Genomic DNA, 17,523 nt, shown 5'->3' on the forward strand with positions numbered 1-17,523 from the left:
ACTTATCGTTTTCGCTCCAATTCAAACACCTCTTTTTCAGTATTATTGTTTATCAATTTTCAGCTCAGTCATATGAAAACATGTCATCATGTTATCGTTCTTCAAGCACGCAGTCATTAAAGACTAAAACATTTGTCAATGGTTTAGTTTTACACCTACAATTTTGATGAGTATTTACTTTTTTTTTCATGCTTTTATGTCTTTGAACGCTGAACCTTGGTATGCAGCTCACTGATAACAACAACAACAACAACAACAAAGCTGTCAATCACTTTGGACTGGCTGAAATAAGAAGTGACAGCTTTCCCTCTTTCTGCAGGAGCGAGTGAGAGCATCATGTGGAGGCAGGCTTCAGCAGCGGCCCTGCTGGCGTTAGCTGTTGGCTACTTCTACCACGGCAGCCCGGACCTGCCGGAGCAAATCCTGCAGTACATCGGCCTGCCAGACTTTCAGTCGTCACCTCAGAGTCAGAACAGCCTGGAGCAGGTGATCGCCGCTGCCTGGGAGACTCTGATAACTCTGCCGACCCGCCAGTGGAGCAAAGTGGCAGTAGGGTGAGTTGAATATAGATGCCTGTCTTTCTGTCGCCTGACGTTGAGCTCCTGCACGTGGCGGCATGTTGAGAGGCGGCAGTTCGCTCTCTGTGTGAAGGAATGTGTTGGGAGACGGTCCCAGCGCAGGTGGCTTGGTCCTATACCAAGCCTGAAGCCCTTTAGGATGCTTTAGAACAGTCAACACGCTGGATCAAGGTGGAAGATGATGATTGGCTGGAACTGAAGGACTGCCTACTGGAGGGATGGACAGATTGTCTCGACCAATAGAGAAGTAGAGAGGGGGTGGGTGATCACCTGAAGTTAAGTTTGTTAAGTTAAAACAAACGTGTGTGTGTGTGTGTGGGGGCTTCATTAAAAAAGGGATTTGATTGCCTCAAAAGTGGGCGTGGCTTCGTGAATGCAGCTTGTTCCAAAGAGTGGTCCTCTGTATATGAATATTGATTAAGGGAAGTCCAACAATACTGAGGGAGGCAGGATGAGGGAGATATTCATAATAATAATATAGTTATTTTTGCCACCTGACATGCAAACACACACCTCTGATCCTTTTAGACTCCTCTGCCAGCTGTTACGTCGCTCAAGAGCGGTTTTATAAGATGGTTATTGTCCCAAAATCACATTTAATTTGATAAATGAGTCCCCAAGATGAGTTAGTGGAATATATATATATTTTTTTAGAGATTTAATTTAAAACACTCATAATTATATTTTTAAGTATTTTTATAATATTTGACAGAAACCAAGAGATAATGAATGCTTATGACAGGATAAGAACTTGTATAGTATATGTGTTTTTTATTTCAATGTGTCCTTCCAAGCTGACTTGTTTACATTATAAATGATGTGTCTGTATCTGTATCAAAACCCGCTGACACCAGACCAGCTTAATTCTAGGCCTTTCTAACAGCTGCTCATTTCTCTTTTGCCAATTTAGTCTGATCAGGTGACCAGTATTTTAACATCCACTGGATTATTTTTTCGTAAAAACCAGATGATTAATTAAATAATTACCTATCCAATAACCCGTATTACCTATCTTTCTCTCCTCTCACTTTAAGGGTGAATGCCTGTGTGGACGTGGTGGTCTCAGGAGTGGGACTGCTGCAGGCTATGGCGGTGGATCCCGGCATCGGCCTGGACCACGAAGTGCTGCACTCCAAAGAGGACTTGAAGGAGGCCTTCGTCCATTACATGGAGCGCGGGGCCGCGGCCGAGCGCTTCTTCAGCGACCCCGAGGTCTTTCAGAGGATCGCACGCGCCGCAGCAGAGTACCCTGGTGCAAAGGCAAGGCTACCTCACTCCCCAAACTTCTTGTTTTATTTTTTTAAATGTTCTTCCTCCTGGTTAACTTGCTTTGTGTCTTCTTCCAGCTGTATGTGGGAGGGAACGCCGCTCTCATTAGCCAGAAGCTCGCCACCTACCCTGATATAACGGTACAACAGCATGTTTATACTTCTGATGGAGACTCTTATTCTCAAAGAACCCCAATTAAATAAACATAGAAGTGTCAAGCTGGTCAGTGAAATCTATTTAAATAGTGTTTTGGCTGCTTCACTTTACTGAAATCCATTGACAATTTGACTAAAGAATTAATAAGAAATGGGAAAACATGTCCTTTTCATTCGTTACATTGTTTTGGCAGCCCGCTAACACAGTATATTGTAGTGTGATTCAGAAACCCCGGCCTTTAAATGACTGTTTTATACCTCAGGTGTTGTTATGTGGACCAGTGGGTCCTAAACTTCACGAGATGCTGGATGAGCAGATCGTCGTTCCCCCAGACTCTCTGCAGGAGACGGACGAATATCACCTCATCCTGGAGTATAAAGCCGGTAAAGACACGAGCAAGCTGCAGCTTCTACTGGATCTGTTGCACTTTACGTGTTTTTCAATGCAGCAGTTGCATTTGGTTCTTCCCTGTTTCTAGGTGAACAGTGGGGTTCAACTCAGGCCCCTCAAGCCAACCGCTTCATCTTCTCCCACGATGTGTCCAACGGGGCGATGAGCTCCCTGGAGACGTTCGTGGAGAGCCTGGACGAGTTCGAGCCTGACCTGGTCGTCCTGTCGGGCCTCCACATGATGGAGGGTCAGGGCAAAGTGCTGTGGGAGGAGCGACTCAAGGAGGTCAGTGGCTGAAAGTCTGTTAGTTACGATCGATAAAGCTGAGGTTTGCATGGTTTGGCCCATTAACTGCACATCATAGCATACCGTAAAAGTCGGGTTATAAGCCTCTACTACCTTCGGTGGTTGTCACCGCTGTAGCCAGCTAGCGCTGCTGCTAGCTCCCCGCTGCTGCTGCTACTGCCTGCGTCCCTGCTGCCCGAGTCAGGCATCGAGCTGGGGCTGGTCCCGCTCCCTTCGGTGGTTGTCGGGGAGCTAGCGGGGAGCTAGCAGCAGTGCTAGCTGGCTACAGCGGGGACAACCACCGAAGGTTGTAGCAGCTTATAACACAACTTTTACGGTACTTGATGTGTTATTTGTTTCCAGCTTTGCAGTAAAAAGGTTTTAAACATGAATCACTTTATCACAGCGTCGTCTGCTTTTATTGATGTCGACCGACGTGTCATCTTTTATGCCAGTAAAAAATGACTGAATAATAATATCTATTAATTAAAACTATTGTTATTATACAAAACTACTAAAATGATTGTTTCTCTTTGGAACATTGTTTGCTGCAAGGTACTGCTTCACAGTAAAACAAAAAGTGCCTATTGCTTTTTATTTTAGGTGATTCTTTGATGCAGAACAATTGTAATGTAATGTTGCATGACGTGGATTATTCACGGCACAAAGCTAGAGATTAATGTTGCATGTAGTGTGTTGCCCAGGAGTAAGGAATGTGCATGGTCACAAGTCAATGACTCAAATAATAATAATATTCTGGTGTAGCTTACCGAACATCTTTAACTTACTTTCTCTTCGCAGGCTGTGTTAGCCATATCTGACATTCGTCAAGATATCCCCATCCACTTGGAGCTGGCAAGCATGACGGACAAAGACTACATGAGCAGCATCATGCAGGAGGTACATGTGCGAAAACGTGTCGCGCCTAACGGAGTCTTCCACGCGGTGGACCTCAAATCCTGAAGAGGGTTCTGTATATGTAAGTAAAGCGTTTGCTCCGTTTCCCTGTTAGCAGGTCATGCCCATTGTCAGCTCCATTGGGCTGAACGAGCAGGAGCTGCTCTTCCTCTCTCAGGCTGGTGACGGGCCTCACGCCGACCTGGCTGCCTGGAAAGGCATCCCAGACGTGGGCCGGGTCAGCGACATCCTCCTCTGGATCCTGGAGCAGCACGGCCGCAGCGAGCCGTCGTCCGAAGCGGACCTGACTCGCATCCACTTCCACACGCTGGCCTACCACATCCTGGCCACGGTGGACGGATACTGGGGGAACCAGGCGGCGGCGGTGATGGCCGGAGCGCGGGTGGCCAGCAGTCAGGCGTGCGGCCTCCAGCTCGTCGACCCCGGCAAAGTGGAGCTCAAGGCCCCGCTGGAGTTTCACAGCTCGCACGGCGAGCCCCGAGAGAAGCTGTCGCTGAACCCCGCGGAGCCCGTCACCGCGTGGCGCCGAGGAAACGTCACCTTCCACCTGGCAGTCGCGCTGGTCTGCAAAGAGCCTCTCCGGACAGTCGGGCTCGGGGACGCCATCTCGGCGGAGGGGCTGGTTTACTCAGAGTTAAAGACCCAGCAGGCCTTCTACGAGTTCGCTTAAATCGGACACTCCATTTGAACGGAAGTCCGCGGTTGTTGGGTTTTGGGTTCTGTACTCGTTCAGGCCTCCCGTGTCCTGAGCCAGTTTCTGTGTCTTCCTTCCCCCGAAGCTCCGACTGAGTTTAAGAATGTGAATCGAAGGCGATAGTTTTTAGATCCTGCCTGAGGACTCCTCCAGCCGGCTCCGCCCTCCTCTGCTCTCCCTCCTCGAGTCCTACAGCAGACACAGAAACTGAGGCAGACGTTTGACGGAAGTGGACGTGACCGGGCTGTGAGGTGGCCTGACTCTATGCAACGGCCGCAGCTCAAAGCCATCTTCACAAACTCCAAAGAGTTTTGTTGGCTCAACCTAATTTACTTAGACCTGCATATCTTAAGTATGCTGTGCCTTGAGAAAACAGAAGAATTTTAAAGTTATAATATTTCATTCATATTTCAGAGCGAACCAAACTTAAAACTAAGCGTTGCGTCATACATTCTGACACAGACATAGATTCCCCCACACACACACATGCACACACATAAATGATTCTGTTGACTGGAAACTGATGAGCATCTTTCTATATTGTAGAATCTAAGTGGTGTTTTTAATGTTCTGTGTCTCCTCAACTTTTTTGGTGCATTCATGTCAAATAGAAAGATCACTTGAAAGCTCAAGCTCTTTACGTGTAAAAACTGTTCACTAGATATACTTTTACATTTTCGTTATTTGTCCCGAGAGGATAAAAGTAATAGTGTGTGACAAAGTTTGTGTGTTCTCAGCTTTTGGCTTAAGCACTCCCACTATAAAGATGTTTAAACTTGTAATCTCTGTTGCTTATAAAATCTTGATGCAGCGTCCGTATTAATAGTTTTTTATTTAGTCAAATAATGAAATTCTAGACTGATAAATGCAAACCTGGTTTTGAAGGGGATCCTTCTTTATGCAGTAACGCAGAGTTTACACTCGGGTAATTAACGTAAAGGTTCTGTTGTCATTGAAGTAAGTTTAAGGTAAAATGTGATTTCCAAAAACGCGCCATATGTTATCTGGGTGACTGTACTTGTTATTTGTTTACTGTTCCATTGTACTTTCTTTTCAGTTGTCACTTTCGCTCACTTGTAAAAATGTGACTACGTGAAGTGATTGGCTGGAAACTCGTAAAACGCTGGCCAGAGTAACGCACTGCGGGAAAAGCTTCCTGACTTTTGCTAATGGGATCTTTTTGCGTCGTCATGGGTTTGTTTATTGTTTAGTCATGTTAGATATAAAGTACGTAGCTGTCAGAACAAAGTGTTTGTATACCTCACATGGCCACTGAAGGCATGCAATAATGGAGTCTTAAAGCGAACATGCAACAAAACGATGTATGGCATTTTGTTGAGCAGAATAAATTCTTTGCACTAGTACAAAGTGGCAGGTGTGCCTGCAAAGGTGAATGTAACCTTAACTCCGAACCCTTCTTTATATTTTGCAAGTACAATCTATTCAACTTCACTCATTTGGTGGTTTGTGTCTCATTATTATCCGTCAACCTATTTCTTTCACTTGTAGTTTGTCATTACAATATGTAGGGAGAGTAGAGGCCTTATTGTGGTGCTGCAGATTGTTGTGCATAAATGGCAACGCTGAAAGAACTTACAGTTAGTGCTGAAATGATGGGTTGAGTTATCGATCGACCTCGCATTCGTCAGCAACAATTTTTTTATTATTTGTCAAGAAACATTCTCTGATCCAAATTCTTTGCTTTATTTTCTCTTTCTCATATATCATTGTGAAGCTTATACGTTTGTTCTTTGAACAAATCAAATTTTGTTTTACTATTTTCAGGTTTCATGCTACATCGCCATTAAAAATACATTGTAGTTAATAAGCAGATCCATTAGGTTCTGGGTTTCATTAAACAACATTAAATGAACAATTACCTGCTCCTGGACAACCTCACTTTTTTCATATTATGAATTTGTGGTGCAAGTATTCAAATCCTTGAAGAAAAAGCACTAATACCACACTGGTACAAGTATAAGTTATGCATTGGAATTGCTCCTTCAGTAAAAAGTATATAATCAGGAAAGTTTCCAAAATACTTTAAGTACAAAGTTAAACACACACACCAAAAAGGTTAAAGAGGCAAACTTTATTAAAATATATTAACATTTGTGTCACTTGGAACTGATTTAAACATAATAACAATATTACAACCCTAGTTTCAATACAGAAAAAATAAAATAATAACGTTTTACAAATGCCAATATACAGTAACAGTATATTCTATATCCAAAATATATATAACAAACTTGTCCCAGTTGTGCAGTGAAAACAGACAAACTAAATGAAATGTAAAATAAATCTATGCAGCACTTAATAGGCTATAAATGAAGTGCTTTCCTCCTTTATGCAATCATTAGCTACTTTTCTTTCCTTTTCTTTTGATGTCTTATTTAAATACACCAAAAAGAAACCTCCGTCTATCATTCACACAGATGAACTGTTGGCCTCCATCTTTAAGGTCAATCTTGTGCAGAGCAGCTTGATATACATGGCATACAGAGGCATTGTACTCGTCTGCACATGCATGTTTTAACATAATAATAATTCACTTAAAACAGGTAGACAATGTTTACACTGTCAGCCATGATAAAACACCTCAACACAGAATCAAGTTAAGACCTCACCTGAAGCCCTGATGCTCCAGCTGCTGCTTCCTCATCCTACACTGCATCTTCACTGGATTTATGAGTTTCCTGAATGCATTTAAAAAACAATGCAGGTTTGCACTGTGTGGGTAGTTAGCCTACTACTATCTAACTGTTAACTTACAACGACCTGGGCTTCTTGATAACTTACCCTCTGGGTGAAAATACTTAATGTATCCCTTAATGAGCCCTGCAAATATACTGTGCAAACTTTGGTCGTGACTAGTCCCTATAAACCGTATGCAAACCTACGCCCTTGTGTGTTAATTCCCCGGGGTAGAAGTAGGGAGTGGCGTGCAAAGATAAGACTTAAGCGTGAATAAACATCTAGGTAGGTGTGTGCGTTTGTTTGTTTGTGTGTTCGGCGCGTGCTCGTCTCCGTTGTAAGTCGTTTACTTATGAGGAATGCGGAATGTTCACGCGGCTGCACCTGATTGGCTACGAGCGTTCCGTAATGTGAACCAATCAGAGCCCCGTGCGTCTGCGCGCGGCGTCGTGGAGGCCCGGCCGCAGCGCAGCCTCGAGCGGCCGCCGCGGCAAGTCTCCACCCCGGATATCACGCTCCTTCCCCGGCTCATATATAAAGCTAGCAGGACCGACGGGCAGTCCCCGGCAGTTCATTGTTCTTGTTGATGGTGAGACTGTGCGAGAGAAGGATGAAGTTCCTTGTGGCCGTTACGATCATTGTGGGATCGCTGATCTTTCTCGCTTTCCCAAATGGCTCCTCTGCTGACGAAAAGAAGAAAGGCCCCAAAGTGACTGCCAAGGTAGGTTGTGCGCTAACGCGACCTGCTAGCTTAGCATGCTAGCAGATCGTGCAGGGAAAAAAGGAAAAAAAAACAAGCGTCTCCCTCCCGTGTAGTTAATGCTAACGGACTGTGGAGCCACGTCACACCAACATATCCCTGTATAACCGGGACAAAGAGGCTCGTCAACCGGCGCTTTTAGCTCGGATGGGTTATGGTTTACGTTAGTGCAGTAATTGAAGACATATGCAGGAATATTAATTGGTGCATGAAACCCGGTCTGTATGGATTAGGCAAACCATTTGTTCCTGGCTAATCTCAGTCCGAGCTAGTTTACGTCAGTCCGAGCTAGTTTACGTCAGTCCAAGCTAGTTTGCGTTGGGCCGAGTTAGTTTACCCTAGGTCGCCGTAAACCGTCGGTAATTTAACGTTTTTAGTGTCCTACAGCTTCACACTTGAGCTGCCGACGGTTCGTCTGTAGCTCGGGCTGCAGCTCGGTGAGGTGTTGTTGTTTCGGGGGCATCGGGTTTGTCCACGTCTACAGTTCTCCGGAAGCTGTGAACTGGTCAACGGCTGACCCACAATGCAACACTCGCAGCTACTCATTCACCACTTGTAAACACATATTATTGCGATAAGCCCGAGCCAAATATCTTAATGTCTATTAAAAAAGAAAGTGTAGTAGCTGTGCCCATGTTTTGTTATGTAAAATGTTGGAGAAAGAGCACCCAAGAGAAAATAAGACTTTATTGTTTATTTTAATATATCACATGAGTGGCTGCAGGCAATCTCTTCAGAGGAAGATGTAATTGCAGTGGTTAAAAAAAAGAAATGGACCTTAACATGAAGACTGATCTGAGCAAATAGTAAAACATTGGAAAGAAGGAACTCCAGTACAGTTTACATCTTGTACTTCCTATAATTTCCAGTGTTAATTGTAACGGCATATCACTGCCACTCATGTGCTTTATTATTATCATCCTTTTCCTCAGGTTTTCTTTGACATGAAAGTTGGAGATGAAGATGTTGGGAGGATCGTCATCGGGGTGTTTGGGAAAACCGTCCCCAAAACAGCCGAAAACTTTATGGCTCTGGCGACAGGAGAGGTGAGAACTTCACGGCTCATTATTTGTGCCAAGTGGCACAGTCTGCAATGACTTGTTTGGCCAAGATTCATGACTACATATTCAATTCAACGCAGTTTGAATGAATCATTTGACTCATTCATCTCAAACATTGGCAGCTGTTCCCTCCTCTTTTTTGTTCTGTATTTTTAACCTGTTTTGTTTGTTCTGACGAAACAGAAAGGATTCGGTTACAAGGGCAGCAAATTCCACAGAGTCATCAAGCAGTTCATGATTCAGGGTGGAGACTTCACCAAAGGAGACGGCACCGGAGGTAAGACGGCCACCGCCGGCACCTGCAGCCCGGCCTTTACGACATGGGAGATTGTCTGTGCAAGAACCAACGTGTTCACGACGTTCTGCACCAATGCGCTCCTGAACATTTAGGGACTTGAGAGTTGTTTCTTTTGGTTTATACACGAAGCAATTGAACTGTTTTAAGTTTTTATATATTTTTATTCTTTGGGCTACAAAAAGTGTTTATGCTTTTAATGAAATTAAGAATTATTCTATTGTTTAATAACTTCATGACACAAGGACGGAGACTACCTGTGTTTTTTTTTTTTTAAATAAGCAGAAAAAGTGACCTATAACTTTGTGCCAAGAGGTATTTCGCAATTGTCACGCTGCCATTTTGCAACGATGCTCACAAGTACTATGTGACATTTGGCAGATGACTCTGTTGTCCCACGAATAAGAAAAGGTTATCAGGAAAAAGTGAAAGAAACATTTGGCTGCAATCAAAGTCATCCAAATGAGATGCAGAGGTCGCTACAGGGAGGGATTGTTTGTGGAAACTAAACATCAACTAATTGACGTGAATCAAATGTGTATGTATATATATATATATATATATATATATATATATATATATATATATATATATATATATATATATATATATATATATATATATATATATATATATATATATATATATATATATATATATATATATATATATATATATTTATTTTAAATCAAGGCAAGAGCATCTACGGAGACCGTTTCCCCGACGAGAACTTCAAGCTGAAGCACTACGCCCCTGGCTGGCTCAGCATGGCCAACGCCGGCAAAGACACCAACGGCTCCCAGTTCTTCATCACCACCATTCAGACGCCGTGGCTGGACGGCAAACATGTCGTCTTTGGGAAAATTCTGGAGGGGATGGTGAGTGTCTGGCCAAACCGTGTGCGTGTGTGTGCGTGACGAAATGCTCAAATAGCAGGTTGAACAAGCACACACCGACTATATAGCAGACTGGTTAGCTTTCATTAACATTGTGCAACTCGGGCTTTTAATAGACTGTTCTTGCTGCTTTTAGTGAAGTACACATATTTTTATCTCTAATCTGTATATTGAAGAGAAGCTTGAAATAAGGCGACAAACTATTCTGATGACTTTTTCTTTTTCTTCCAGGATGTGGTGATGAAGATCGAAGCCACAAAGACAGATGGACGCGATAAGCCTCTTAAAGACGTCGTCATCCACGATTGCGGTGTAATCGAGGTGGACAAGCCATACGCGGTGCCCAAGGAGTAGTGGAGAGCAGGACTGGGGGGGACGGGGGTCATACAGCCCACCTTGTTTTATCACCACCAGCCCATCTTGTTTTATTTCTGACAGCCCTGTGGTCCAGGTGAAAGGGCTTGTGGGTAACTCCGTGTCAGCGGCTGCCATCTTAAAGCACCAGACGAGCGTTCACATTCACATCGAGCGATCATGACGACACACTGGGTCCATTTACCAACGAGCATTCCAAGGTGCACTTCACTGTTCCATGTTGTTTTTGTAAAAAAAAAAGAAAAAAGAGAGATCTGAAATAAAGGTTTCAATTTTGTTAAATTGCGCCGTGAAGTTCATTACACCCAGGTTTCACTAAGTTTTGGCTTTATTTGCTGTGGGAACATTTCTAATATTCACTTCTGTTTGACATTGAGACAGAAAATGTTGGTTTTTAGAGGTTTTTGTAATTTTTTTTTTTTTTACTCTTTATTGTAAGAAAACACTTACATGTAACATGAAGACCAAACAGAAAATATTAAGACATCATAAGAAATTAGGTAACTAATATAGTTTAAAAATGAACGACCACAAATCTTGATTAACTTGTTGGTGGGATAAGTACTATTTGAAATGTATTTGTTGGGGATAATCAATTGATATGAAGGAAGCCATGTTGTTTCCCAATAAATTCTAGAAAAACAAATTTCCCCTGGGAATTGTTTTTTTACCTTTTGGTTATTTATTATTATTAGTGGTTCTTAATATATATTCTGTAAAAGAAAAGGTTTCAGTTCCTGTAACTCTTGCCTCTTAGTGTCATTAGCTGAGGGATTCCACTTGGGACCGCGTTTATTACCTTTTTCATATTCTTTGTACATGATTGGCAAGAATCAGCTCTATTAATAATTTTTAGTACAAGTAAAGTGACGTTACCTAAAGAATCCCTGGACAATGTTGATTAACTTAATTTAAATTGCTGAAATGCAGTAAAGCCTTGTGGGAAGAGTTCTCAGCTCAGAAAAAATAAACTTACCTTAAGTTTATGTAATTACATAAACCCCGTAACCTCGCAATCACTTCCGGGCGGTGGACGTAACGTTTCACTAGATCGTTAATAAATACACTTTACAAAGTCGTATTTCAATAAAAGACACTTCTTCATAACCCTACGAGCTTGTAGCAGTCTAATAAAGCATTCAAAGTCACTCGTAGTATATTAGTACCTGGAAAATCCAAATGCGGCCAGACAGTTTTTTTTTTTTCTCCAACATTTTTAACATTTTTGACTTTCTTAGAACGCGTCGCACATCTTAAGCGGAAATGCATGCAGTTTGATACCCAGCATGCACCAGTCCGACCATGTTTTGGCATAAAGGTTATAACTTTCCCATTTTTTAACCGAACGACACAGTTTTTTGACTAAGACTCCTTCGTAAAACACCCGAATGCTTTGTTGTGATTGTTGCAGATTACGATTCTTTAGGTCCTAATTTTTCCAAAAAGGTGTTTTATTAGTATGTGGGATGTTGTTAAGGCCCTGAACCATACAGTTTGAAAAACTCAGTGACCGCTCGAGGAGGCATTTTTGGGAAATCTTGCTCATATCATGCTGGATGTTCATAGTTTTTTTTTGGGTGGAAAATACATTTTATTCACAAAAAAATTATGTAAAATAACACAAGTATTAGAACTCATTTGGGGTTCATACGACTACTTGAACAGGCCTCACTAAGGCCTCTACAAGGGCTTCGGGGATCAAAAGGTTCAATCGAGCTTCATTGTTTGTAAGTCAAGAAAAAAATATATTTCTGTCACTCAGTGTTGCAGATATAGTGATTTATTCCTTCTGGTTATGCACTGTGAGAACCCTCAAACTACTCTTCATCCCGTCTTCATCCATACGCACGCTTTATAATCCTTCTCGTGGCCACTAGAGGTGCTATTTGCTCAGATATGTTCCTAGTTTATTCAACATGAATCTTTATTTTGTACAGATTTCTTCTAAGTGCAATACAGGTACAATTTAAAAGGTACTACACTAGAATATTTCCATTTAATGTGTTTATAGTTCTAATTCAGTGATGAATATTATATCATTCATTTTAAAGTTTATTTTACTTTGCAGATTTCATTTATATAACAAAATGTAATCAAAAAAATACAGTTTAATGTATTAATGTGGATTAAACGACCTGGCTGAATACATGATTACAATTATCCTCACCATTGCAACAGGCAATTAATACAAAGATTAATACCATTATTGTAGTTTAATGATTTATACTGATTGAGAAATGGGACTTTCTGACTTTCAAAGCTAATATTTTTGTGCTTTTACTCAAGTAACATTTTGAATGCAGGTCTTTTACCTTTAACAGAGTATTTGTTTCTCCTAACAGTACTCTTATCTCTCTTTGAAAATACTCGGTGTACATAGTTTTGAGCTACTTTATATACTGTTAAAACGACTATATGTCCTTAACTTATTCATGTACTGGATAGTTTAATCCACAGTTCTGTATATTTCATGAATTTATGGGATGTTTTGTTTGTTACATCTGAATCTGTAAAGGGATTAGTGACTCCAGCTGCCAGACAAATGTAGTGAAGTAAAAGAAAAGAACCTCAAAACGTCGGTACCTGAGTAAATATACGTATTCTTTGCTGCTTTTTCTTTAAGTAAAAGATCTGGACCCTCTTCCACCACTGCTAAAAAGCTAAAAATGATCTCACAAGTTTCATACTTTTATTTGATGCATTTCATCTTTACTTTGCAGAAGACACTCACCGAGTGACTAAACATGGCAGCCTTTACAGACCTCATTAAAGTGGCGGTCTGGACTGCAGAGGGCTCCCTCACACCAGCTACCAGTGAGCAGAACAGAGCGGCTCCATGTTTGTTGTTTGTGTGATTTCAGTGCCGTCGTGATTGTTGAAGACATTCCTCTGGTTCCTCACTCGGTTTGTTTCCGCTGCATTCTCTCCGAGGGAACAAAGTCGTTTCCCAGAAGAATCTCTTTTTCTTTAGCGTCGCAGGCTGTGTTTTAATGTTGTCAATTACAGAAAAGAAAAGGAGACATTAGACACGCCTTCCTGTGATTGTCTGATCTTCCTGATGCTCACGAGGCCAAAGCCGCTCCCATCTGGAGCTTCAAGCGTGTTGAAGCAAACGACTTTTCACCTGGTTTGTGTTCATATAGCGACGTATTAGAGGCTGGCAGAGAGAAGTGCAGTACAGAGTGTATTAGTGTGTGTAAGCATGGCATTAGATGCCTTTATGCATGCATATAGTAGCCACATGGGAATACATTATGAAAATAAACGTTAAGCCATAGACCGTAGACATTTTGGGGCTCTTACACCACAATATATGCAATATGTTAAAGTCGCCCTCTTCGGCTGCCCCTGAAAACAACTGATATCATTGTAAAATAATGTAATTTATTGTGGCATTAGAGGCAGTGTCTGGAAACACGCAGAGGTCATGGGAACAGGGCCGGGGTCAGGGAACGGGAGTCTGAGATGTGTTTCCGGTTCGCACATCTCAAACTTACCCAGCGTTCATCACTGATCTGTTTGTTTGTTTCTGTCCGGTCTTTTTCTGGAGCTGTAAATAGACCGAAATAGAGGAATTTTATTTGAATCCTCGTCATTTTGAAGGGAGTTCAAGTTTCTACTTGAGACCAAAAGTCGAGGCAGGTTTGTTAGAAATCCAAAGGCTCTGTAGGGATTTTAATGCATATGTTTTGGCAATAACTGGAGGAAAAGTGCATACATTTATTTGGAATTTTTTCCAATAATGATCCTGGTTTCAGTCCCAGACTGTTTGTATTAGGCGAGAGTCAATATCAATGTTTACATTACAAGTCATGTAGCAACGCTTTTATCCAAAGCAATTTACATTTTTTCTATTTGGGGTTAAGTGTCTCGCTCAAGGACGCAATGACAAAGACTAGCAGAGCCGGGGGTCGAACCACCGATCGAAAGACGGGCATGCTAACCACTGAGCTACAGTTTACAGACACTTTCTTTACAAAACAGCTCTGGAAGTTGGTCTTTCAGTTCAGCTACTAACGCGTTACGCTTCAGATGAAAATCAACTCATCAGAAACATAAACGTACACGAGCATCTGACTCAGACATTGAGAGATATCTTTTGACACAACAAGGTCCTGTGATGCTACCGGCACACACCCTAACTGACAGGACTTCCCACCGCTGGGAAAGTCCGTCTTTATTTTCAGACGTGGGTTTGTGTGAAGCTGCGTAATTACAGGCGTGTGTAAACGTTACTGAGCGATCAGAGTATCATTTGGGAAGATTATCCCGCTATACGTGTGACATGATCTAATCCACTCTGGTTTTGATGCAAGATTTTGTGCCTCAAGGGTTTTGCAACCTAAAATTTGTCCGTGTTATTATCTGTCATGCATGCTTTTTAAAAAAAAACAACGGATTGAGGGGAAATATGCTGAAAACTACAGATTGATGAGATACAGAAAGCCTGTTTGCGTCCGGGCAGTCCTTGTTTTGCCCAGATTCATTCCGGCGTGGAGTGACTCACCAGAAGCAAAATATGGCAAGAATTCCCCGGAGTAGGCACAACCGTGGTCCTGGTTAAACCCTCTGTTGTTCGGTTTGGCCTTGTTTGTGGCGATCGGGGATTGTCCGGTGAAACACTGTTATTCTTCACTTACTGGCTTTGCTGGAAAAGCCGGACATATCTGGCATAGCTTCCCGCAAGAGGCTTTGTCAACGAGATTAAAAGAACAGTGGAGGGAATCACAACACGGAGCGTGGAGGTTCGCTGTCACGCTGCAGGACAACGTCCTCATCCTGCCCTCCTGCCAGGGACATGTGGGTGTTGTGTGAGACAGAGCAGGTGCATCTGCTGCAGAGGAGGCCTCCAGAAAGCAGTCAGACCACTTCTTTAGTTTCTTCTGTTGACGTAAAGCTGCGTGAACAAATATTTATTTTGTATTAATTAACACAAGGTCAACATCAACCTGGAGGTTTCTCGGTAGCTTCACAGTGCGATTTAGCTGATGAAGCGTTGCACTCTTATAACACCGACAAACTCCAAGAGGAGCACTATATCTGCAACAGAGCTAGAGATACCATCCCTCCTATTCCACTGTGTCTGAATTACCCACAATGCAACCGTTTGGTCGGACATTTGGGTGTATTGCAGCTACCCTCATGCAGGGATGAGGAGCAGGCTAAAGAGGTCTGGTAAACTCACTTCTTTTCAACTCCAACTTCTTCAGTCTCAACTGCTGCTGACTCAAGTGACATCACCTGAGGCAATTTATCATACTTTTCCTCGGCTGCCTCTGCAGCCACAGAACACTTATGCAACGTTTGACATCCACATGTTGCTCAGGAGTCGGTGGAGATCAAAGCAGAGCTCAAATGTAGAGTGAATTTTAGCCACTTAGTGGCCACAAACACAGCTCCACATTAATGCTAATGTTGCTCCATCACTGCTCCAAATAGTTGTTTGCTAGCAACTTTATTATGCCGTGATATGTCAAAAAAAGTGTATGACTTTCAGTTGGTTGAGTTCCACCCACAAGTGGCCCAAAAAAAAAGATAAATTCTGCTTTAAATTATATTAAATATTTTTGATTATTTGCAGATATATAAAAGTTCAGATCAGGAAATGTCCAAATCAACAGGCTTGCAGATTGGGACATTTTCTCCTATTTCTGAAACTTTTAGGTCACGGGGTTGAAGTCCCAACATTAGCTGTGTCTTCTCCAGCATACAGAGGGATTCCAGTGTTGTCTCTCTTTGTGTTTTGCATCATTGTTGTCCTGAAATCTGAATCTTCATCTCGTGAGCTCCCGTTCCTTTCAGCCTCTCTCTTTAAAGCAAAGACCTGAGTGGCCAACCTCGAAAGAGGAAGTCGGAAAATGTCGCTTTTCTTGTTCAGCTTCTGTGCTTGGCAGCATTTCAAGCTTGAGAGTCTTAGTGGTGGTTTCATGTTCCTGATGGAGCTCACTGTGTTCCTGGGGGCTTATTCAGTGCTTTTGCAATGTGTTATCTCTGCTTGACATCAAATCCATCTCAGAGTGTGTTGAGAGTTGCGTGGCTGTCACGGTGTGGCAATAATTACATCAATACGTTGATGGTTTTAGCCTGGGGTTTCTTCCGAAGCTTGTAACGTTTGAAATACTTGAGATATCAGGAAAAATATGCATATTTCAACACCACTAAGCAGGTCAAACAAGTTTGTTTGGAAGGACTTGAAAGTGACTTTGACTGCAGCGACCGACAGAATCTCAACAACCAACAACAAAACAGTTGAAAGGCCCCCGAAAAAAAGCCAGGATCAAGTTCAACATAACAACGGCCGGAGCACGTCCACCAAGATAAGGAAACATAAACACGCAGTGTACAAATCAGAGGGGAAACCGTTCGACAAGAGAAGCATAAATATACAATATGAGCAGCAGCGTGGGAAAGGTCAGCGTGGGAACTGGGCCTCGTGTATTTGTCAATGAATTTGAGACTCCGGTACAACAGAGTTTTGGGTTCCCACCCAGACCGATAGCCGAGTGAGTGGTGTCACATCCATTTCTTCATTGTTCTCCAGTTTCCTCTCTGGTCCGGCCCCCCCACCCTTCTATACTGCCGCTCATGTTGTTCCCCGAAGGAGCTTTCTTATGGCCGAGGCCGCGGTGACACGCCGGGTTCCCACGATCTCCTGCCCTTCCTCCAGAGTGACTGCTTGCTCACCGCTCTGGACAGGAAGACGGTGCAACAGGGCATGTGCTAATTTAGGCCGGCTTTGATTTGTTTCTATTTTCCTTAAATGGGAATTACGTGAACGATCATGTGCCTGTGTCTTCCCTGAAGCTGCTGACTGCTGACATGGATCGTGGTTATCTGGATTGTGGTCCATGCCTACTACTCATTATATGAATCATTTATATTCATTGAATGTGCTGTAACTCTGTTACGCTATTCATTCTGGTCACATGACATATATTGCTTCTGTCCATCAGAGGCATCCTCCTCTGTTGCTCTCCTGAAAGTTTCTTCCCATTTCTCCCTGTGAAAGGGTTTTTACTATCTTTATTTGGGGGAGTTTTTCCTGATCCGATGTGAGGTCCCGGGACAGGATGTTATGTGTACAGACTGTAAAGCCCTCCGAGGCAAATTTGTATTTGTGATTTTGGGCTACCGTAAAAGCCCTGCTAC

At 42.6% G+C, this 17,523-nt stretch overlaps 2 protein-coding genes across 2 annotated transcripts; both read left to right on the forward strand.

Moving 5' to 3' along the window:
- Positions 1-336: 336 nt before the first annotated feature.
- On the forward strand, positions 337-5,742 carry adpgk (ADP-dependent glucokinase; the record flags this gene model as incomplete). Its single annotated transcript, XM_079223762.1, has 7 exons — positions 337-554; positions 1,613-1,838; positions 1,925-1,987; positions 2,266-2,386; positions 2,482-2,678; positions 3,480-3,578; positions 3,691-5,742. The coding sequence occupies 7 exons, from the start codon at positions 337-339 to the stop codon at positions 4,264-4,266; spliced, it is 1,500 nt and encodes a 499-aa protein (XP_079079888.1). The 3' UTR covers positions 4,267-5,742.
- A 1,787-nt stretch (positions 5,743-7,529) lies between these two features.
- Positions 7,530-10,656, forward strand: ppib (peptidylprolyl isomerase B (cyclophilin B)). The gene is made up of 5 exons (XM_079223233.1): positions 7,530-7,708; positions 8,680-8,793; positions 8,992-9,085; positions 9,797-9,981; positions 10,231-10,656. Exons 1-5 carry the CDS (start codon positions 7,574-7,576, stop codon positions 10,351-10,353), a joined length of 651 nt encoding a protein of 216 aa, XP_079079359.1. The 5' UTR covers positions 7,530-7,573; the 3' UTR covers positions 10,354-10,656.
- The last annotated feature ends 6,867 nt before the right edge of the window (positions 10,657-17,523 follow it).

Source organism: Taurulus bubalis (assembly GCF_910589615.1).
Source record: "Taurulus bubalis genome assembly, chromosome: 9".
Lineage (NCBI taxonomy): Eukaryota > Metazoa > Chordata > Actinopteri > Perciformes > Cottidae > Taurulus > Taurulus bubalis.